General features: G+C 42.0%; 1 protein-coding gene across 1 annotated transcript in view; it reads right to left on the bottom strand.

Annotated features, from left to right (window-relative positions):
* Positions 1 to 1,341: 1,341 nt before the first annotated feature.
* SPAG1 (sperm associated antigen 1) overlaps positions 1,342 to 24,830 on the bottom strand; it is a 58,384-nt gene continuing 34,895 nt past the window's right edge. The window contains exons 11-19 of the mRNA XM_025450337.3: positions 24,724 to 24,827; positions 24,460 to 24,559; positions 19,244 to 19,396; positions 15,035 to 15,201; positions 12,348 to 12,480; positions 10,346 to 10,472; positions 4,267 to 4,431; positions 2,569 to 2,940; positions 1,342 to 2,460 (exon numbers count right to left, since the gene is read on the bottom strand). Coding sequence (XP_025306122.3) covers positions 2,329 to 2,460; positions 2,569 to 2,940; positions 4,267 to 4,431; positions 10,346 to 10,472; positions 12,348 to 12,480; positions 15,035 to 15,201; positions 19,244 to 19,396; positions 24,460 to 24,559; positions 24,724 to 24,827 — 1,453 coding nt within the window. The 3' untranslated portion in view covers positions 1,342 to 2,328. The remainder of the gene's footprint in view (positions 2,461 to 2,568; positions 2,941 to 4,266; positions 4,432 to 10,345; positions 10,473 to 12,347; positions 12,481 to 15,034; positions 15,202 to 19,243; positions 19,397 to 24,459; positions 24,560 to 24,723; positions 24,828 to 24,830) is intronic.

The raw sequence follows: 24,830 nt of genomic DNA, 5'->3' as shown, positions 1-24,830 counted from the left end.
TAATATCATTGTATTGTTTTCTTACAACTAGTTGTGTTCTTCAAAACAGTTGTTCTGAATTTATCAGCTAGATCACAATATTGTCTTTGAGCACAATTGTTGGAATTATCTTTTGGGGGTGAAATATTTTTTATTTTCATGTTTGTGTTTTTGCATTGCTGTTTTCACATTTGAAGTAGACTCAAAAAAAAAAAAAAAAAATGAAGTAGACTCATCCTGAGTCTTTACTGGCTGCCTTCCCATGGAGGGCAGATCACTGGTGTTGCTACGTCAGTTTTCCTAGGCTTTTGAATGGGTCAAGCTGCTCCGCTCTTCTTGCTCCCTCTAGAGGCAGAATTCTTAAAATTTTCCCATCTTTTTTTTTTTTTTTTTTATGATAGAGAGAGAGAGAGAGAGAGAGACAGAGACACAGGCAGAGGGAGAAGCAGGCTCCATGCAGGGAGCCCGACGTGGGATTCGATCCCGGGTCTCCAGGATCGCGCCCTGGGCCAAAGGCAGGCGCCAAACCGCTGCGCCACCCAGGGATCCCCAAATTTTCCCATCTTTTCTTGTAACTCGCTAGACTGGCTGCTGGAAACCTTGCTTTTGTTTTCCAGAAGGTGGGGCTATTAGCTCCACAGCTCCAGTTTGTGATTTCTCCCTTGCCCAGAGATCATTTTTCTGAGACCACTCTTCACTGAATCTGTTCTCACTGCACAGGGATCTAGCCACATAGTGGGAGCTGATGTGAGTTCAGCACTTGGGGCTTTGAGGGTGCCACTGGACCCAGTGGGGGCAATCCAGTGGAAAGATTCTTGAGTGGGATACTCCCGAAGGTATGTGGGCAGGCATCCTGCTTAGGTTTTAAAGCAGTTACCAGGAACTCTATTCTTTTAATGGCCTTTGGTATTCATTCTTATTTGCCTCCTTCACCTCTCTTCATCCCCCTCAGTCATGGAGGTCCCACTAAAGTACCCTGGCTGCTGCTGGAGACAAACAGGTTTCAGCCATGACCCACACAACTGACATAGCTGGACACTCACTATATGTACAGCTTTCCCCTTCCTCTGAAGGAGAGGTCATTACTGCCAGATGGCTTAGCCCTCTTGCAGCTAGGTGCTGGGTATGTAACTGCCAACAAAAGAGAAGGTTTCCTTTTTAAGTCTCTACTGTAAAGTTTACTGACATTCAGAAGGAGAAGACTGGTTTGCTTGAAGATTACAGAGCCATAGATTTCCACTAATGAACGAAGGAAAAGAGAACAGTTAAAAAGAGATCTTCTAAAGAATAAAAGAATGTGCCAGAAAAAGAGAACTGACTCTAACAACTACAGGAATAAATGACAGTACATTGATACAGAGATACAGACCTGAATGTTTTATTTTAAGAAATACCTTGACTCTGACACAGTTAACATAGGAGCCTTCATTATAAGATTTCTTCACTTTCTCATTTCCATTAAGGAAATAAATATAGTCACGGTTAAAGGAGGGGGGAAAGGGACATTTAAACATTGGGGACAATGTGGAGGTGAAAAAAAGTAGGCTTAGTTTTTTATATGGTGGTAGTTTTATCATTTACATAAGCAATATATATGGGATGGGAACTTTAAGATTTTATTTATTTATTCATGAGAGACACACACAGAGAGAGGCAGAGGGAGAAGTAGGTTCCATGCAGGGAGCCCGATACGGGACTCCAGGCCAAAGGCAGATGCTCAACTGCTGAGCCACCCAGGCGTCCCAAGGATGGGAACTTTAAGTAATAGAAATTTTTGCCAATTTTTGTTCTTAATTGTTAAGCAACGTTTCCATGTAAGAAAAAGTAAGTTCCTCTTATGGCTCTTAAATTAATCACAATTTATTTAATAATCACTTCATGTTGTAAGACTTAAGTGTTGCATTTCACCCTAGCAGACCGTAATCTACAAGTATAAAATGGGATTTATAGCAGGAAATAAAGGTGATATAATAATCAGTTAATGATTTTTCACTTTTAAAGAACTACATTTCTATCAAACTTTAGAGGAATCTTTCATAGCCCAAAAAATGTAATTTAACTCAAATTTTTAACAAGTTATTAAAACATAAATTAAAATGTACTTTAAACAAGTTCCAAATATTAAATATAAAGATGTTAGCTCTTGGTATGTAAGAAAATATTTACAACTAATAAAAAGTATATTGTAGAATATAATGTTCTATGTATAAAAATAAGTAAAATATTTTATAGCCCAGACCACAGGATCTTTTCTAAACCAGGTTTTATCCATGCAACTCTATTACAATACCATCCCATTAGCATTACTGGAACATGTGCATGCACGGAAGAAATCTAACAAGTCTTGACTTAAAGCTCATACTTCCTTTTTAGGGCATGTACATCTTCCAAAGTAAAATGTTTATTTGGTGTGTCTGAGAGATCATCAAAGAGCTGTTCAATTTGTTCCTTTTGGCTCTTGCTAATTAGGGTCAACATCATCTGGAAGAAAGAGAAAAACTGTATTAGCTTAATTTTTTTAAAAAAATGAACATTTTAAAGTTACAGAAACTCTAGGAGAAAATCCATCTCTATTATTTTTCCACTTACCATGAACCTTTCTGCTTTACTCAGATATAAAAGATGCTGATACACCAGTGAGGGATCTTTTCCAATAAGATTATTTTTCAGAGACTGAATGAGGAGGAAGAACGTATCCCCTTCAAGTTTGTTACTCAACAACACTGGCAAATCTTTTGGTTCAGTGATGGCTAAAAGGTGTGCACAGGCTTCTTTATCATTCCTCATACTAATAGCATTTATAATCTGACCAAATTCATAGGCATTGTTAGGCTTGGTAATCGGTAGTTCTTCATCGCATTCTGGTGGCCCATTAGTTGTGTCCCCATTCTCAGAGGCCATGCAGTGAGTGAAGAGCTCCTCCGAGGTCCTTTCAGGTTCTTCTTCCTGGCCTTCACTCACCTTCATGAGGCAAAAAACGATACTGTGATGGAACTGCCATTGCACACATCCCAAGCTACATTTATTAAAAATGGGAAGGAACTAGAAAACACTAGTAGGCTACATTTTAGTCAAATTCTAAGGAAGAGTAACAAATAGTAAAATCTACTTTTTTTTAGGAAGAAATTTAAATATCCATTCATGAAAATATTTTTAAATTTTTTTTATAGTTTTCCATGAAAGACCTACAGGGGCGCCTGGGTGGCTCAGCGGTTGAGCGTCTGCCTTCAGCTCAGGTTGTGATCTCGGGGTCCTAGGTTTGAGTCCCTCATCACACTCCCTGTAGGGAGCCTGCTCCCTCTGCCTTTGTATCTCTCTCTGTCTCTCATGAATAAATAAAATCCTAAAAAAAAAAAAAAAAAAACCTGTAACAACTTTCTCTTTTTCATGATAAATTTTACACTTATTTCCTTATATTTAACAGAGACATGGCCTTAAGACACTTATTTTCTTCCCTCAGAGGAAAGATACTCCTGGTTTCTCTCACTTTTTGGCTTTTTACTCTATAATGGAAGTATAAGGTGATAAATGGGATGACATTAGCATTCATGAATACAGAAGAATTCAGCTTTTTTTTTGAGTGTGAGCAAGTGCACGCGTGTGTGTGTGCGCGCGCGCGCGCGCGCTCACGCTCACGAGCAGGGACTGGAGGGGGAGGGGCACAGAGAATCCTAAGGAGCCTCCACACTCAGCAGAGAGCCTTGACAGGAGGCTTGATCTCATAACCCTGAGATCATGGCCTGGGCTGAAATCAAGTCAGATGCTTAACCCACTAAGTCACCCAGGCACCCTATGAGTTGACATTCTTCACTGGAGGCGAAGGAAGAGCTAGAGCACAAGACACTGAATTTGATTCTGGGGGTAGTCCAAGAACTCTATTAGGGCAGTCTTGCTTCAGAGTGGTAAAAAGGCCTTAATCAATCTAAAAAATCCCATGGAGCATGGCAGGGCCACTGAAACTTGAATAAGTCCTATCAGGATTCTCCAGGTCTACCCTGAAACAAAGTTCGATGGCCACAGGCCCTCAGAGCACTATGGGGTGGAAACAAAGCAAACTGTAGGCCAGACTGAGGGCGGAGGCAGAGAAAGGAAGATCCACAGTAATGCAGAATCCCAATGCCCTCCAGGGACCCAACCTGGGGAATACAATGCCTAATTATGGCAAAGGAAAAGTTTTGTTGTTCTAACTGGTTAAGCATCTTTGTAGAACTCCTAGGAATCTGACTTTAGAATCCAATATAAAATCCCCCAAAGAGTATTTTCAAAGATAATCAAATACAAATTTACCTCTTGAATCTCAATTTTCCTTCTCTCTTTTTCTTTGTTGAATGATGCTATATTATCCTTCATGTTAAGGAATCTGGTTACCTCTTCCAGTTCCACCTTTGCCTCAACAATACTTGAATCTAGTAGGAGAACTTTATTGAGATCGTTTAAACTTTTCTGATAATCCTGAAAGTAGAAAGGCAGAAAAAAATAATCTTCATAAGCAAAAGAAGGGGCACAGATTAGCCCAAGTGGAAGTGAGAATGACGAGCTGAGTAGCACAGAACGTGTGCAGGGGTCCCCTTTTAGTACCCTGATGATAAAGGCAGACCCATAAAGTAGTCTTTAAACATAAAACATCCGCCAGGGGAAAAAAAAAAAAAGAGCACAGAATCTGGAGTTGGAAGACTCAAGTTCAATTCTGGATCACCACAACCTTCATAAGTCTAGTGTGGTAGGCATAGGTTGTCTGCTGAGTAGTAAGTGGAAGAAAGAACATCCTCATGTTGGCATCTGCTAATTAGGAAATGAACAAAATATTAATCTTTGAGTTTTGGTTTTCTCATCTTTAAGGTTAACAAAAGCTTCTCTACTCTGGTTCTCACACAGCATACCAAGTATAAATGAATTAATAATACTTTTTTAAAAAAGATTTTATTTATTCATGATAGACACAGAAATAGGCAGAGACACAGGCAGAGGGAGAAGCAGGCCTCCCACAAGGAGCCCGATACGGGACTTGATCCTGGATCCCGAAATCACGCTCCGAGCTGAAGGTAGATGCTCAACTGCTGAGCCACCCAGGCGTCCCGAAGAAATAATAATTTAACCTATATAAAGGGCTATCCAAATGTCAGCTGTCACAGATTATCCTGCACCATAAAACCCTTCAAAGTTGTATGCTGTTCAAATAGGCTAGCATCAGCATTTATTCTTCCACAGAGTCAAGATAATACATTGGGAGGGTTAGAGGGGAAAGAAAAGGAATCTGAGCTTAACAAAACAGCATAGAATGTGGTAGTAGAGTCAGATACCACAGAATCAGTCTGATGTGACAGGCCATTCTAGAACTACAGACCAGACCAATGTTTGGATTAAACAAAAATTCTGTGAGGAAGAAAAGAATTCCAATGATGTGTAACCTCCCTAAGTATTCACGACCTACCAATGACAGCATGCACTGAAGGCTGAGGCACAGGTAGACAGGCTAGTGGCTATGTGACGTTCCTGGGGGGCTAGCTGGGAAGCCATATCCCTTCCCCCTCCACCCAGGACAGTAGAGCAAAAGTGACTTGTTTAAACAGATAAATCTGCTCTAATTCATTAAAAGGTAAATTACTTACAATACACTATGTGTTAGTAACAAATCACATAGCACTGTGTCAGGACAGTGCAGCTGGAACCTGCTACAAAAACACAAGTGACACTATATTTCCATCCAAAGTGTTCATGCTGGGAACCATACTGAAAGGCAAGGAAGCAGGGGCAGCAGAGCAAGCTGAGGCAGTAATAACTGCTAACTCTTACCATTCTCAGCATTTTTAAAGCATTAGTTTACTCACAATAGCTTACTAACTTCTTTCCCCATTTTAAAGATAAGAAAACTGAGGCACAGAGATATAATCTTTGGGATGATCAAGGCAGCAATGCCCACAAGACAGAAGAATACAGTTGTGGACTCCCAGGGAGAAGCCTGAAAACGGATCTGTGAGCTACAGCCTTGAAAATGGAAGAAGTCCCACACAAGAAACAATACGTTTTTGTTTTATTTGTTTTTAAGAAAAATATGTACTTAAAGAGCAATCTGTCTGCCTGGAGAAGACCTAAGAAAACATGGAATAACACTTTGATAAGAGAAAACAAGAAAGCAGGAAGAGTGGACACGTGGAGGAGGAGCCAGTCAGCCAGCTCCTGAGCCCTGGCCCTCATGGGAGCTTCTGGCTTAGGAAGGGAAACACTAAAAAAAGTAAGGGAAACACCTTTTAAAAACTAAACAAGTGAGTAAGTATAAAGTATCACTAAGCAATGAGGAAAACCAAGGCTTTCTATGGATACTAACGGGGGGAAGGAGTCTCCTTTTGATAAATTTGTCAGAGAATACAAGACCTGAAGAAAAACAGCCATGCAGTGAAGGGAAGAGCAGAGCCTACACAGAGAGAAGTGTGGCTCCTGAGGAGGGCATTAGAAGGTGCTAATTACTTCAATAAGCCTCAAAAAAAAAAAAAGCATAATCACATGTATTATGATAACCTATACTAATCGATGCACTTAACCTGTGAAAACAATTCTATTACTTTTTGAAATTTTTGGCTTTACAGCATACCCAATTAATTGGCTACAAATTCCTTAAGGCCATCACCATGTCTCTTCACCATGGCATTCCACAGTCTAGCATGTAAATGGCATTTAGTAAAAGAAGTAAATTCTAACACAAATACATGATTTCACTCACATGTGAAACTCAAGAAACAAAACAAGTGAACGTTAAGGGGGAAAAGAAGAGAGGCAAACCAAGAAACAGACTCTTGGGAGGGTCCAGGTGGCTCAGCGGTTTAGCGCCACCTTCAGCCCAGGGCGTGATCTTGGAGACCCGGGATCGAGTCCCACATTGGGCTCCCTGCATGGAGCCTGCTTCTCCCTGTGCCTGTGCGCCTCAATCTCTCTCTCTCTCATGAATAAATAAATAAATAAATAAAATCTTAAAAAAAAAAAAAGAAGCAGACTCTTAGAACTGATGGCAGGCGGGCGGTTAAACAGGTGATAGGGATTGAGGCGAGCACTTGTGATGAGCACAGGGTGTTGTACTGAAGCACTGAATCACTAAATTCTATACCCAAAACTAGTACTGCACTGTATGTTAACTGGAATTTAAATAAAAATGTGGGGGGGGGGGAATTCTAAATGAAAGCCCTGTAATTTTCAAAACTGGCGAGCGTGCACACACACAAAATTAAAATCCACTAGAAAAGCAAAAGATCTAAGAAAGCAGAGTGCTCAACTGAGGAGTACAGGCAGGGCACCTGCTACCCCCCGAGTCGGTGCCAATGCCTTATCAGACACCTAACAAAGTGGGTCCCTGCCTAAGTTCTGGTGCATTTTATAAGAAGTGTCCCCTCTGAAGATCTGGAAATTAAATTCGCTTGGCACATGACTCAAACTACAGAATAAATAAATGTAGCTACAAGAACTCAAACTAGAAATACAAACCGCCAGCCTCGTGATCCAATGGGGTGGGATTACTCAAATTTCGAATTATCTTCCGGCATAATACAATTTCTAGAATTCATTCTAAAGACGTATAAAAAGTCATTATTTTTTTACTTTGTCAGGAAAGCAAGTTTAAAGAATCAGGCAGCCAAGGATGCTTGGGTGGCTCAGTGGTTGAGCATCTCCCTTCAGCTCAGGAAGGAATGAAGGGAGGGAGGGAGGGAGGGAGGGAGGGAGGGAGGGAGGGAGGGAGGGGAGAAAGGGGAAAGAAAAGAAAAAAGAAAAGAAAAGAAAAAAGAAAGGAAAGAAAGAGAAAAAGAAAGAAAACGAACGAACACAGAATAGAGAGGCCAGAAATAAACCCATGCATCTATGGTCAACTCATTTATGACAAAAGAGCCAAGAGTTCTCCCTGGGGAAAGGACAGTCTCCAATAGTGTTGGGAAAACTGGACCACTATCTTATACTATACACAAATATCAACACAAAATGGATTAAATTTGAACATAAGGCTGGAAACCATAAAATTCCTAGAAGAAAACATAGGCAGTAAAGCTCCTTGACACTGGTCTTGGGTTTTGGATTTGACACCAAAAGCAAAGGTAACAAAAGCAACAACAAGTGGAACTACGGCAAACTAAAAAGCTTATGCACAGTAAAGGAAAACAACAAAATGAAGAATCACCAAGGAGGAGAAAATATTTGCAAAGCCTATACAGGTAAGTGGTTAATATCCAAAATATATAAACAACACATACAACTCAGTATCAAAAAACAAAATCTGATTAAAAAATGAGCAGAGGAGGGATGCCTGGATGGCTTAGGGGTTGAGCATCTGCCTTTGGCTCAGGGCATGACCCCGGGATCAAGTCCCGTATCGAACTCCCTATATGGAGCCTGCTTCTCCCTCTGCCTGTGTCTCTGCCTCGCTCTCTGGGTGTCTCTCATGAATAAATAAATAAAATCTTTAAAAAAAAATGAGCAGAGAACTGAACATTCTTCCAAAGAAGACATACCGATGGGCAACAGGTACATGAAAAAATGCTCAACATCACTCACCATCAGGAAAATACAAATCAAAGCTACAATGAGGTATCACCTCACACCAGTTAGAATGACAATCATCAAAAAGATGAGATTAAAAAAAAAAAGATGAGATAACAAGTGTTGGTGAAAATGTGAAGAAAGGGGAACCCTTGTTTACTAAAGGTGGGAATGTACATTGGTGCAGCTATTGCAGAAAACAGCATGGAGGTTCCTCAAAAAACTAAAAATACAACTACCGTATGATCCAGCAACTCCACCTCTGGAAGGAAATGAAAACACTAAATCTAAAAGACGTCTGAGCTCCCATGTTCACTGCAGCAATTTACCACAGCCAAGACAGGGAAACAACCTAAGTGTCTTTCAGTGACTAAAAGGATAAAGAAAATGTGGTATTTTTACCCAATGGAGTATTACTTAGTCAAGCCAAAGGAAATCCTGCCATTTACAACAACATGAATGGATCCTGAGGGCACAAGCTGAGGGAATTAAGTCAGAGAAAGGCAATTACCAGAGGACTTCACTTGTACGTGAAATCTAGAACAAAACGGAATTTCACAGATTCAGAGACCAAACTGTTGGCTGTCAGAGGCAGGGGGTAGGGGGAGTGAAAGGGGCAAAAGGTACAAACCTCCAATTAAAAAATATAAATAAATAAAGTCCTGGGGGCATATATAATGTACAGCATGGTGACCACAGGTAGTAACACTATACTGTATATTTCAAAGGTGCTACAAGAGTACATTTCTAAAAGTTCTCATTATAAGAAAAAAACTGTAATGTATGCTGATGGGCTAACTAGACTTACTGTGGGGATCATTTGGCAAATCAAATCATTATGCTGTATACCCAAAACCAATAATGTTTTATATATATCAATTACACCTCAATTCAAAAAATCTCTAAAGAGAAAAAAGCCAATGACCTGTAGGCTTACAATGTGTGAATTTCATTGTATTAGACCCTAAAACAAATTGGTTTTTAAGAAATATAATTTCAAGAAATGCCATCGCCCAGAATGTCATAATTTGTCCTTGTGATGTTACTTTCTACAAACATGAGCATTCATTCAAGTATTTCTACGCAGAAGAATCAGCATAAAGGAAAGTGTAATTACACAATACTTTTAATAGTGTGATTTTCTGGGGATCCCTGGGTGGCGCAGCAGGTTTAGCGCCTGCCTTTGGCCCAGGGCGCGATCCTGGAGACCCGGGATCGAGTCCCACATCGGGCTCTCGGTGCATGGAGCCTGCTTCTCCCTCTGCCTGTGTCTCTGCCTCTCTCTCTGTGTGTGTGTGTGTGACTATCATAAATAAATAAAAATTGAAAAAAAAAAAAATAGTGTGATTTTCTAAGAGAAGAACACCACTCTACAGTTTCACACTGATGACCAGCCCATTTAAGGCCCAAATCACCATGAGCTTCCCAATCTGTGATGTCTCTACCAACTTCCTTTGGGTGACTCAATCTTCCATTCTGAAGCCTTCCTCCCACCCCAGACAACCCCAATCCTTTGGTGGAGGAATCCAGTGGCACCGCCGGTTGCCTTCAGTGATTCAATAAGAAACCTTCCTGGCCTTTAAGTGGGCCTACTGCAATTCATAAAATTCCTTAGAAAATCAGGAAATAAATCATTTTTGAGCTGGAAGGAATCTTACAAATTATCTAGCTCCATGTTCAAGGCAGTGGAAATCTGAGGCCTATTCCAAGTTTCGGGATTAGTTAGCACAGAACCAGGATCAAATCCCAGGATAATCTCACTCCTTTCCCATGATCCCAGGCTTTGTTTGTAAAAAACCAGTTTGTTTTCAGAGCTGTAATTTACATATTAAAATGCAGATTTCCTCACCTTAAGTCCTTTGTGAGCAAGGGCTCGTCGATAGCATGCTTTCACATTCCCGTTGTCTATCTGAAGGGCCCGATCGCAGTCCTGCTTTGCCTCTTCAAACTGGCACAGCTTCAAGTAACAGAGAGCTCTGATGTAAGTAAGTAGGAAGGTAATTACGTATCATGAAAAGCAAAGACAACATATCTGTGATTTCAGACAACTAATGAAAATCACAACATAGCTTAGTGTCTGTTTCTATAGCCGGGTATCTAACATTTTACTCCAATTACGGCATTTTCTTGCAATACATATAATTACAGCACTGATGATAGAACTGCACACAAAATACAGCCCAGGCCCCTCAAGGAGGCTATAATCTAGTAGAAAAGAGAGACAATTAAAATAAGCAAAAACAATAACTCTGAACAGGATGCTCCGGGAACACCCTGCTGAGAAGTTCACTGATCTGGCGGGGCTGAGGCAAGGGCTGGAGTAGCCAGGGGAGGCTTCCCAGAAGTTACATTTAAGTTGAAGCCCAGAGTATGAGGTGAGAATTATCCAGTACAAAGGCACTGGGACGCGGGCAGCCCCAGTGGCGCAGCGGTTTAGCGCCGCCTGCAGCCCAGGGTGTGATCCTGGAGACCTGGGATCGAGTCCCACGTCAGGTTCCCTGCATGGAGCCTGCTTCTCCCTCTGCCTGTGTCTCTGCCTCTCTCTCTCTAGCTGTGTCTCTATGAATAACTAAATAAAATCTTTTAAAAAAAATTATATAAAAAAAAAAAAAGGCACTGGGACGAGACTTAAGATGTAGGAGAGGAGAGTGGTGGCCAGGGGCCCAGCCAACAACAGTCTCACGGTGACAGTGAGTGAGAGAGAGAAAGAGAGAGAGAGAGAGAGATCGCTCCGGAGAGAGCACGGTGCTCTTGGGGGTTAAGGAAAGGGCCACATGGCTGGGTGCAGGGACAAGGTAGACAGGAGGCCAGGCCAGGTGTTGCAGGGTTCTGTGAAGCATGGTAAGGAGGCTGAGCTTTCTCCCAGGTGCCCTGATGTCCATGATGGGTCTCTGACAGGCACTAACCTGTCTCCCGGGTCTGAGAGGGTGGCCCGAGCTGCAGTGTGCAGGGTGCCATGGAGGGTGCCCAAGCACCTAGGGGATGGTGGTGACCCAGGCCTGGGGTGCTGGCGAGGGCAGAGGGGAAGGCTCCCACCACCGAGAAGCCCAGCCCAGATGGTGGGTGTCAGGAATGCAGGAGAGTGGGGTGCTCGGGTGTGAGGCCTGAGGCGAACAACTGGAAGGCAGTGGGGGCCCCCCAAGGAGAGAAGATAGATCGGCTCAGTGATCTATCTGATCACTGAAGATAGGGAGCGTGCTCAGTGAAAACAGGGCAAGGGCCTCGAGCACTGAGAGCGGCAGGGGCAGGCAGCAGCTGTAGAGCCCTGTGGGCCTGCGGACAACAGATGCAGCGGGACAGTGGCCAGCTGAGGGAGACATGCACAAGAACACCGCAGTGAGAGGGGACAGTAAACAGAATTCATCTGAAATAGCTGGGGAAGCGGGTACAGAGCCCCTGCTCTGTAGGAACTGGACGCTCCCCTCCTCGCAGCGGTCTAGGACCACTGTGTGGTGAAGACTACCTCTCAGCAGCTTTCCAGAACAATCTGCCCATTCTTGCTACACACTGAAGGGTGCTGGTCCCTTCCTTTAGGATTCCAAGACAAAAAAGCCACTCAGGGAGTTCGAAAGGCAGCTGAGTCCTGCTCCTCCGGGGGGAGGGGGGGCGGGGGGGGGCAGTGTCGGGGCTTCCTGGGGGACTGACAACCCCCCTACACACATACACAGCATGCCCTTGATGCCTGCAATGCCTCTGGCTCCATCTCCTTGAAAAATACTCACTGAGGACAATATGCTATATAAATTTTCAAAACAACAGGGGGGAAAAAAAACAACCTTGGCAATTAATTTATCTATAATTTTTAATAGTAAAATTAACATAAGAAACACGTAAAGTTACAAAGAACTTGCCTGTTTGTATAAATGGCACATTCCTTGTTGTTAATCGTTAAGCATTCACTGTATTTACTAAGGGCATCTTTATAGTTTTTGTCCTTTACACATTGATTTCCTTCTTCTTTAAGGTTTTTAAACATTTTTTCATCTATGGGACACCCCCCAAGGGGGGCAGGGAAAAAGAGGAAGGATTCATATAAGCACCTCTACAAAATCTTTAGTACATCTGTAAGCAGATACTCTATTGCAAATTAACCTGGCCACACACCACGCAGAGCTGAAGTCTAACTGAACAAAACTTTGGAAACGAATTAAAAGGACAAACTGGCTCTAAGTAAAAAGATACATCTACAGTGTTTGGTTTAATGACTATTTCACGTAAAATGCACAAGCAAACCTGTTCAAGCCTGAGGTGGACATCCATCTACCACCCACTTCCTTGGAACACGCCGCCTCCCCTGCTCCGTCCTGTGGTTTAGGTAAAACCAACCCCACCCTGGCCTGACCTCCCAGAGTCATCTTCGTTGTACCGTCAGCACACTGGACATCTTGGCCACAATAATCAAAGCGGTCTGGGATGGGACTAGGAGAGCCACTAAGCTACAGTAAGATTTTTGTGGCGGCTTCTGGTAATTCCTGCTCTTTCTCCTGGAACACGAGGAGGAAAAGAGAAGCTATTCTGCCATCCGGTGACAGGAACGGGAGAGTCTGCAGGTCTCAGAACAGGGTGAAAGGAGCAAGAAAGAGGCCAGAGAGCTAAAGAATCTCTGAGCTCTGAATCCAGCCATCCCTGCAGCTACTCTACCTGGGGACTCTTCCAGGAGAGGAGCCAATAAACAACCTTTTTCACTTAAGCCGTAAAAGGCTGGGTTTTCTGTTACCTGCAATGAGAGAGTCCCAACTCTTAACCATTACCTGTGTTACCTTGCAGTGATCATGGCCAACTCTGCTTAGGACCCGTTTCCCCTTCCTAAAGGGGCTTGACATTCACTCAGCTATCACCCCCTCCTATTGAACCCAGGTGTTCAGGGGAAGCTGACCCCACTGGATCAGGCCTAAGCCACCTGGGCCATGGCATTTCTTCATAACAGGGACTGGCTCTAGAATGAGCACATGACCCAAGAGAATAAGGACCACATGAGTCAAGAATGTGACAGAATAAAAAAGCTAGAGCTTTAGGTGTTAATATAGTTTCTCATTTTTTAATTAATGCCACCCAAAGCAATAGTGTCTCTCTCCCTTTGGACATTGGTATACATACCCATGAAGCCTAAAACCACCAGGCTTCTATTATTTTTAGTCAGGACCTGAGCCCTGATGAGCTGATGAGCTTACAGTTACATGACCCAAAATATTCCTTACAATTTAAGTCAGTAGATTTTCTGTTACTTACAACCAAAGTTTTCTACACATAAAGTATGAAAACCTGAAGTTTTAAATCTATGTAATAAATCTACCTCATGGAGTAACTAGATATAAAAACAATCCATAAATTAAAATTTAAAATATACCTTCCAATTTTGCAATCTAAAAATCATGATATGATAAACTTATAGTATAAACTTGGAATGTAAATAGTAATCTTATTTGTCCCCTGCACAATGGCATGAAAAAGTAACTTTCCACCTCTTATTTCAAATCACAGAATATTTCTAATGTTTCACATTTCAAAAGATCTCACACGATGGGGCCAAATGACATTCCCCATACATCCTGCCACATATGAGCCCTAAAACAGAGTATCACAGGGATTCCTCTCTGCCAATTTGCTGAAAAGCTTTCCTTAAGCTTTTCCTTCCCTGGTGTTTTTAAACCTTTGGTATCTATTCTAATAATCACATAAATATGAGCAGAAAGAGCCGATTATACTTGTACTTACAACTAGCTAACACAGATCTACAGTATAGTTAGTATGTGCTCTTTATTAATAAACAGCTACCCTTTACTGAGCGAATGAATGCTTTGTGCAAGACTCCAATAGTAGCAAACTCTAGAAAACCAGATATTTCCAAGATTTTCCAAGGAATGCTAAATAATCTTAAAGCCTTAGCAGATGTTCCCTGCATCTTCTTTCTAGTCAGTGAGGAGCCTGACTCCGGAATCACAGGGTGTCTACAAGATGAGACTCAGCCAGAAACACACATGGAGTTCCTAAGCAGGCAGGGGAAATGAGGCCTCAGCCTGCTTTTAGCAGAAAGCAAGAGTAAGTCCCATTTATTAAACACTCTGCACAAAGTAATGAGGTAGGTTCTATGGAGAAGCAGGTATGTTAACTATGATAGAAGGCAGAAAGAAATACCCGCTGGATACTTATGTTGTAGGGTTTTACTTTGTTCTATTATTTCAAACACACCAATCTTACTGCTTTAGCCCTGCCACATTACAGGTATAGTACAGAACTACGCGCTACTTCTTTTTCTTATGAATGATAATGCTAACTACACCTCTATTATTTTGTTTGCATCTCTCCATTATCACTGAGAACAACTCCATGAGACAGTTAGTTATTCATCTTCCCCCTTTCATACATGCTAGGACACTGGGTGTGTGAAGCAACTTCTTAAAACTGGTTAGAAAGAGGGAAAACAGGGTCCTTAACTTAAACCCGGGCCTGATGCTTGAGTTCATGCCCTGCCTTCCTATGAAAATATACACACAGCTCAAGATAACCTTCAAAAGAAAACAGTGTAGGCTTCCCCCACCTGTGATGCCAGGCTGTGGACGGCTGCAGGAATCTCCCACTTGGTTGGGTGGCGGCTCTACTGCCAGCTGCCAAGCTCGCAAATGCGCAGAGGTGGGCACGGCAGGAATGGGTGATAGCTTCTCCCGCCAGCTTGGCCCATCGAGATTCATCAAAATCCTTGTTATTCTAAAAAGAAAATGAGTTTTCTCTGTTAATCATGCCATTTGTTTTTTGTATCACTGAAGCTCAAATTAAGAGTAAGATTTACAACACCACATTTGTGTACTTCCCTATAGAAACACCGTCTTGAGCTATCTGCTGGCCACATAAATGGTCTTTAAAAGGACTTTTAAAAGTTGCTAATAACCATGTTAATTTTAGACCCATTTTGTATCAAAAGAGAAAAATGAAGGCATTTGTAATAGGTTTTTAAAAAATGTCTTTAATGTATATGCAATAAAAAGTGAAATATAAAGGTAAAATTCAGGAGGCCTAGAAGAAATGCATCACATAACATTTGATATAATTACTAAACTGATAATGCATTACTCTTGAGAAGAATCAAAAACATTGTAGAGTTTCTATGCTCAAACAATATGCGGAAGACAGGGGTACAAGACTGGCCACTCAAATAGATAAGGGCAAGCTGTTATGTGGAAAATGTTTCTCCTTAAAACATTTACATATGGCTAAGATACTCTTACCTTGAATTGGTTTTTTTGTCTTTAACATTGTCCACTTATTGTGTTTGCATAAGCATAAAGATGAAAGGACAGGATGCTGGAGTCTACTAGAAGGACCTTTGTACTACTGACATTTACTAATGGCCATCATAAAGTTCCAATTAATAGCTGATTACTACTCTGTCATCATTTTAAACATACAAAATATCGTATTTACATTTAAAAACAAAACTGAAGTATGTCTTAGAAATGAAACTGGTTTTAAAAAGGGTGTCCCAAGACTGAGAAGGTTTACAAGAAATTAGTACACTGCACTCAAGTCAGTTAACTCAGTAGTACTTTTTGTGTGAATAGTCTTTATATTTATATAGAGACAAATGCAATGCACATACTTTCCCCACAGTTTCTTAAACTGACATTTCAATAATGACCTTTGGTTATACTAACCAAACCTCATGTATTTTATTGTTAAAAAAAAGAAAGCTTTTTAAATTATGAAAACCACCCACAACTGCAGAAAAAAAATATTTAGAAAAGAGAATTTTCAAGCAAAACTTGTATTACCAGCAGAGAGGAAGGAAGAAGCAGCTGAAAAGAGATGATGTGTTGCCAGGGAGTTAATAAGTGTATGCAGGGAAATTTAACATATAAGATTCCTGGAGAGGAAGAGAGGAATATGGTTAATGGAAGACAGAAACGAAATAAACACAGATGTTTAAATTAAAAAAAAAAAAAAAAACAACTGTTGTTGCTCACATGGAAAAGCAAGTATAAATATGAGATTCATGAAAAGGAACAGTGAAATTTTTCAAATGGATATTTTATAAATATACATAGCCAAATCAGACAAAGCCTCATCTTCTTATAAAGTATCCGTAAGACACGTTCAATTAAAAAAATGAATGAATCTTAAAAGTCAATCTGTATAATAGACCTTTCATGAGTACATGTAAAAAGTGTAACACAATCCTCAAAAAGCTAAACACAGAATTCCCATATGACCCAGCAATTCCACTACTAGGTGTACTCCAAGAGGAACTGAGAACAGGTGTGCAAACAGAAACTTGTACACGAACGTTCACAGCAGAAAATTCCCAATAGCCCAAAGATGGAAACAACCCAAGTGTCCACCAACTGACGAATGGATAAACAAAATGTGTCATGTCTATACGATGGAATGTGATTCAGCTTATAAAAAGAAACGAAGCACTCACATATCCTACAACATGGATGAAACCCTGAAAACCTCACGCTAGGTGAAAGAAGCCAAACACACAAGGTACATATTCTAGGATTCCATTTACAGGGACCATCCAGAACAGGTAAATCCACAGATGGAAAGCAGATGAGTGGCTGCTTAATGGGGACAGGGTTTCCTTTCGGGATGACGAATGTTTTGGAACCGGAGAGAGGTGGTGGTGGGCTGTACAAGTGCGGATGTACTAAAGGCCACTCACTCACACTTTAAAGTAATTTTATGTTCCGTGAATTTTACTTCAACTTTTAAAAAATATATAGTGCAGAAGGTTCAGAAATAGGAGTAATCACAGCTCCTCAGATAAATATTTCTCCCTTCAGACCTTCCAACCTACCACTATGAACTGGCCTTCCTAAAATACCTTCCAACAGGCTGCCCCTGTCAGCTACTTCAGCTGTCTTTCCACTTTGTTTCACTGTGAGAAGACCCTACTTTCCCAACTACCTTGGAGATGACCAGGCAGAGGAACACAGGAGTGAATTTTGCTTTCTGTTGGAGAATGAATTCGTTCAACATATTCTACCGAGGAGATCTATACCAGGTACTTCAACTACACAGGGAGATAAAACACAATTCCTGACCTCAAAGAACTTCCAGTAGAATGAGAGAAAAATAATTTTACAAGAAAGAGAAGGATAGAGAATTTACAAATAATATGGAAGCTGCATAATAATAGAAGGCACAGTGTTCCAGGGGCACTGGAAGGGAGCCTCGAGTACATACATGGATGGTGTACCGTGGGGTAGAGGTGAGTGTTGTCAGGGAAAGTGGAAGCTGGTCCTCTCCTAAAAGACAGGATGGAATTAACCAAAGAAGGGGAGTGTGGCTTCAGGCACATATGAGGTAGCCCCAGATGACATTTCAGCAAGGCAGCCGTGCCACAGGGCAAATGGCTTAGAGACCTCCTAGGTGACTGATTTTACAAGCTCAAGATCAGGGAGGCAGTGAATGCTCAAGGTTCCATCTAGCCTCACTCCAGGTCCAATTACCAATAAATTCCCTTTCTTCCAGCCAGGCCAGGATCAGACAGGTCCCACATGACCACAGAGTGGGCGTTCCAGGAAATGGCTGTTGGCTCTACCTACAGATCTTTCCAGCAGCCTTCTCCTAAGTGTGGTGGGACCACGTGGGGAGGTAAGGCATGATTTTATAAAATGAATCCAAAACATGCCGTTCTCATTTTGTACACTTTTGCTCATGATCTCCTCCTGTCCAATCAGTGCTCTTCAAAGACCACCCCAAGTACTTGCTCTTCAGTAACTGAAGTCTACACAACAAAGTAGGCCTAGCCTCTCCGTGACCCTCCCCCCCCCCCGCACCTTACTAACATATTTTCATAATCAGGGATAATCTGTCTTATGTTTCTTCCCCCCAGCTATATTCCAGTTTGCTTCAATACAGAGATTATGTTATTTTTCCCCTTTTTGCCTTTTTGCGGGGGGAGTGAGGCATGGTACGCTAGACCAACAGAGGGCACAGTGTAACACACATAAGCAGTTATTCTCCAGACAAATGGGATAAAAAATAGTACACATAACCAGAAATATTATCCAACTAGTAATTTTTTAATTTCACCTGAAAGCAATTTATGAAGTCTGGAAATTCTTACCTTCCCATCCTCACTCAGGGGGTAAATGGGTCATAATACAAATTAGCTCCAAATTCTTTGCTATTTCACCATGATAAATTAATACTCATCCTAGATGAGTGTCTAATTTAAAGGGCATACAACACAAAAACTAGGAGGCTCATGAAGACATCCATTCTCCTGAGGAGAAAAAACAGCTATGTTTCCACTGACAGATGTGGTGCCAATGAACATGTGTAAACCCTGTAGGAGGAGAAGATTCAACATGGCAGTTTTCACTACATTTTCAGATCTTGTCCTATAATTAGTACTCATTTACAATATCACTGAAAACACCTCCCTAGTTCCACAGATATTTACAAAGATTAAATTTAAATTCTGTGCATTCTGAACTGCAAAGGTCTAGGCCCTGCACTTAAAAAAAAAAAAAAAAAGTTTTACTGAACAGAAATTAATGAACCAGGAAACAAATATAAAGGTGATAGAGGACAACTCAAAATGGATTACAGGACAGTTAGAAATTAAGTGTGAGAGAGAGAACTGTTTCATTCTGATGGGAGTAAAAGATGGTTATCATTCATGCAAAGTAAGTAATGGAGAACATGTCTATACTCTGATACTGTTCTTGAAGAGGAGGAGGAGAAATGTAATTCTGGCACAGAACAACTAGACATGAGCCACCACCTCGGTCTGGCTTACCTGTTAATACTGTCATTTGCCAGCTGGATTTTGCAGTCTATCTGCAACACTGTTTTGTAATCCACATAGGCCTTCTGATATTGCTCTAGAGTTTCATAGGCCATCGCTCGACGAAGAAGAGGTTTGACTGAGAATGGGTGAAGTTCCAGAGCCCTGAAAACAAAAACACTACGTGTCATTTGTTTTGAAAATTACTTGTTTAACTTCAACTAACTGAATATACACTATAGTACTGGACTTTCAAATACAGACGTATCTGGTATTTCATACTGGGGACCTACGAGCACACTAGCAAGGCAAACTCAGAGTAGAAGAGCAATCAAACTTAGGGTTACTTCATTTTATTTGCGGTGGGGGGTGGTGGGGGGAGGATGGGGTGGTGGGCAGAGGGAGGAGATAAAGAATCTTAAGCAGACCCTACACCCAGCCTGCGGCTCAATCTCAGGCCCTCAGGTCATGACCTGACCCGAAATCAAGAGTCGGAACTTTAATAACTGACTGAGCCACCCAGGCACTCCTACTTCCTTTAACTGAAACCAGTAGCAAAGTGTGTTAGCATTTACTCTGTCCCTCACTGAGACTGAGCTCCCTGGCAGCAGACAATGTGCCCCACCCTCTCCAAAGCCCCTAGACTCCTCTTTGCCCTAACAGAGCCCACCATGGCATGAGGTACAAAAGTAGGCTTTCAACAGATTCTTGTTATTTACTGATGGACTAAGAGGAAAATTTTTATTTGTACCTAGGAGTTTAACTGTTTAAATCTACTTTACTATATAATGGACTTCATTATATTCTGAAATAAGGCATGCAACAAGAGATAGTATTTATGAATCAAGACTATCCTACTCTCAGTTTTAACAAACTTAATAAAACTGTCAATTAGTATGGTGAGCAGAAACCCTAGGAAGGGCCTACATTCTACATTTCCCAGCAGGGAGTATCTGCTGCCCCTGACCATCCACACTGGGGATGGTAGGTCTGCTCTTCTGGTTAATTCTTCTGCTACATGCAGTTTACAGAGCGGATGCTTAACGTGCTTCAGGGAATGCATAAATGAGGGCTGCTTTACTTTTTCTCCAACAGTCTTGGGGATCCACTGTCTCTTCCCGTCTACAGTGATCTGGCAAGAAGAAAGCTCTGACGGACATATGCCATGTGCCAGTCACCATAGACATTCTTACTGAATTGCACAAGCCTGCAAGGTAAACAGTCATACGTTCATTCTGCAGGTGAGGAAATGGAGAGGAACTGAGCAATCTGCCCACAGGTCAGTTCTTTTGCATTTCAGCTTCAGGAAAGCAAAGGTACTGCCTGTCCTAAGTGCCACTACATTCCCAGTGCTGACATCAATACCTGGCCTGCGGGAGGCACTCAGCAAGCACCTCCTGAGTGAACCTACCCTCTGTGTACCACAAACATACAAGAACACTATAACTAAGGATCTTTGCTGGAGTCATTGCTATTGAGACTCCCCGACGATTCTCCACATTGTACAGATACTCAACTGCACATGCGGGTGTGCTCCAGGGCTCTGCACCATACAGGCTGTCATTAATGAGCTTCAGTTCTCTAAAAAAAAAATTACCAATTTTGTTCTCCTTTGTACTGTACTGTTTTTTGTTTGTTTGTTTGTTTTGTTTTGTTTTTTTTTATGATAGTCACACAGAGAGAGAGAGGAGAGAGAGGCAGAGATACACAGGCAGAGGGAGACGCAGGCTCCCTACACCGGGAGCCCGACGTGGGATTCGATCCCGGGTCTCCAGGATCGCGCCCTGGGCCAAAGGCAGGCGCCAAACCGCTGCGCCACCCAGGGAACCCATGTACTGGGCTTTAAACTTTTTTCTGTAACATGTATGTACTGCTTTTATAACCAATAAAAGTTATTTTAAAAATAAAACTAAGATCAAGTAAAAACTCTTAAATGATAGAAAACAGATTTCTGAGCACCAGGATCTATCACTCTGATCATGGCCTTAAATTCAGCTTAGTTTTATGCTGAGGAGTTATTAGCAACATGAACTGAGATTATAAACACGTATGATACTTACACAACTACCCCATTTCACCACCACTACCCCATTTCACCACTGACTTCCAACACCCAAGGTGCTACTCAGCCACTAAAGCTGGATCCCAGGTAGGCATTTAATCAACACTGAGTGAGATGATGCATCTAATATTTAGCACTCCCAACCCAATAAGTGCAAAGTTTTTTCTCTTTAACCACAATCCTGAAAATGAGTATGAGCATATAAATGGAAATTCCACTAAGAAAAAAAAAAAAAAAGAAGGGCATTCATTCATAAAAACAGAGAGAACTTTTAAACCAGAGCTCCCAAAGGCTTAACTATTCAAGTTAACATAGTTAAGACCCTAGAGTCTTCTGAAACCTGGCAGAGAGCAGCAAAGAGGAGCAAAAGCAGAGAATTATCAGGTAACGTTCATTTTTAGTGAGTGTCAAAATATCCTCAATGGAAAATCACCGAAAGATTTTTTGATGTAGTTTAGATAACCCAAAAGGTTCTCTGGCACATGGGAAAACAGAGGATTTTTTTTTTTTTTTTTTTTTTTTTTTTAGCTGATAATTCTGAGAACATAAAGCAATTTCTAGGATAATGGTTTTAAACTTTGGCTTAGGCATCATAATAACCCTGTTTCATGGTTCACCTCAAAGCCTAACAGAAACATGGAGATAGGTAAGGCCCATAGCCCCTTGAGCTCCTCAACACCCTTTACAGCGACCCTCACAGCATACTTCTGGGACACACCTCAGGGGAAATGCTTCAGAGCCAGCCCCAGAAGTTCAGACAAGTAAAATCAAACACTTTTCCCAAATACTTCATAAAAAGTTATTTTCAAAGGTCAATCTATGAAAGCTATTTCATAGGTTCCCTTAAAGTTTCCCCCATGGAAAAAAAAAAAGTTTCTTTAGTATTTGACTCCTGCTACCACTTACCCTTATAATAAAGGCTCACAAAACAATTCTCCAAAGACCAGAGACAATTAAGTGAAAAAATAAAACATAGGCTTCCATTAAAAAGGGATCCCTGGGTGGCGCAGCAGTTTAGCGCCTGCCTTTGGCCCAGGGCGCGATCCTGGAGACCCGGGATCGAATCCCACGTCGGGCTCCCGGTGCATGGAGCCTGCTTCTCCCCCTGCCTGTGTCTCTGCCTCTCTCTCTCAATCTGCATCTCTATGAATAAATAAATAAAATCTTTAAAAATAAATAAATAAATAAATGTATGTATGTATGTAGTTTTGAGATTCACTGTTTTGGAGTAAAACCACCCCATGCCCCTTATGTTGGGACTCATATGCCAAGTATCAAGAAAACACATAAGTAGGTCAGTCTCCAAAGAGGTCAGTACTGACCAGCAAAGCAGGATTCCCCGGCCTAGAACAAGCTCTTATCTGAGGACTCTTAACTAAACCACCGCCCACCTCCTACTTGGAAGGCCATTGAAAATCTCCTAGAATCTACATTCTAGCCTCCTTAGACACCCATGGCTGGAATCCCGTCTTTGACTTCCTCCCAGATCTACACTGGAACACAACAAATTTTAGCCAGAAAATATCTGCTATCTTAAACTATCTCACTTAAGGATAAAGTGAGTCTACTGTTTTGCAGTAGCCCCAACTGTAGGGTTCCCAAGTTTTAACTGATGTCCTGAACTCGCTCACTGGAGGAAGACCTCAGCTAAATCTGAAGGTTAACACAGACATTTGAGCTCTAAGGTTCTTGGCTGCAAATCACAATGTGCTTGGTATTTCATAGATTCACATCGTCTTATTAGGTTAAGTACAGTGGTAAATGTTTAACAACTGGCCCCCCTGAGGAGAAAAACTCAGACTTGTGGTGTTTGCTAATTTTCATGGTGGTATTACTCCAACCAGGCAGATTTCAAACTACCAATATGACTTTAGGCAGCTCCTAAAAATGTAACAATTAGTGTGAGCTAGCACAACAGTGGATGGGGTCTACAGTCAGGCTCAAGTGAATATAAATAGTATTTATCTTAAATTTGAATATGTAAAATTGGCAAAAACAAAACAAGCCCCTCCACACCTTCTTTTTAAACTGTAGGCACAGGGATGCCTGGGTGGCTCAGGGGTTGGGTGCCTGCCTTTGGCTCATGTTGTGATCCTGGGATTGAGTCCCGCATCAGGCTTCCTGAGAGGAGCTTCCTTCTCCCTCTGCCTATGTCTCTCCCTCCCTCTCAGTCTGTGTCTCTCATGAATAAATAAATACTTAAAAATATACAAACTGCAGGCACAGATATTACCTGGTTTTTACCCATATCAATACACCGATACTACCACTGAAAAAAGAACTAAATTGTTCACCTTCTAATGAGGTTGTCCACAGAAGTTATTATTCAAACTAAGGCTGCTGAGTGAAAAAGGGTGATATAAATAATTTTACCAGACAAGAGGAGTAAACTAGGATTGTACCGGTCAAACCAGGACAGACAACTTATTTTTTAGATGCACTAAGAGTAGCTTCTTTCCAAAGGGCTTCTGAAGCAGGCTTACTACTTAGTGGTGGAAGAAAAAAGTACTTTTTATTCATGTAAATACATTCACCAATGTCAGTATGTAACTTGTTGAGTACCAGGCTGACTATAGTATTTGAGGGATGCAAACCTGTATAAAACCTGGTTCCTGACCTCACCCAGCTTAAAACCCAACGCAGTGGGTGACACAGGTACCCATGGGGGTGGGAGCGCCAGTTGCAAGGGTTAGAGCCATGCAGGAGGCAAAGAAGAGGGGCGAGTTGAGCAGGGATGTCGGAAGCAAAGATGTGCAGACAGCATTACAGGCGAGAGCAGAAAGCTTGTTTGGGGGCCAAGTGATAAAGCTTATAATGACTGGGACCTGGACCACACTGAGCCACCGAATGCCCGTGTAAAACACGAAAGAAAGAGCTGCTTCAGGAAAAGTTGCTTTGATGCTACAGTGGAGGAGCTGAAGGGCTGACAAGAAAAGAGCATGAATGAGCTGGTGGCTGTGAAAGTGAACAAAGTCTGCGGTCTTCTATTAACCGTCTTCGTGTACGTGGAGAAGAATTTATGATTTTTATGCATGATTCAATTAACACGTCCTTAAAGCGTCTAAAGAATTAGATTCATGGAGAAAATGTAGTAAGAAATCAAATACTGCATTCACCACAGTGAAATGTAACAATCTCTTGACAAACCTGAAAACGCACAGTTTACCTGTTACAATCTTGAATGCAGCCGCCGCAGTTTCCTTCCTTCAGGTAACACGCCGCTCTATTTGCATATAAGACACTTAGATCGTCTGCACTTCCACTCCCTAAAGTCACATTTAATTGCACGCGGTTAAAATCCCTTAGCGCGACCCGGGGCCCCGCCCCCCGCAGGCCGGCGACGAAGGTCGCGCGGACGCGAGCGCCCGTCACCCGGGCGGCGGCCCCGGGCCCGAGAGCCCCGCTCGCCCCGCTCGCCCCGCTCGCCCACCTGCAGGCTCCAGCCGCGCGATCGCCGCCGAGTACTTGAGGGCCGCCTCGGCGAACTGGCCGCTTTTGAACAGCTCGTTGCCCTGGCTCTTCAAGGCCGCGGGGCCG

Source organism: Canis lupus, chromosome 13 (assembly GCF_003254725.2).
Source record: "Canis lupus dingo isolate Sandy chromosome 13, ASM325472v2, whole genome shotgun sequence".
Lineage (NCBI taxonomy): Eukaryota > Metazoa > Chordata > Mammalia > Carnivora > Canidae > Canis > Canis lupus.
This window is presented reverse-complemented; position numbering and strand designations above follow the sequence as displayed.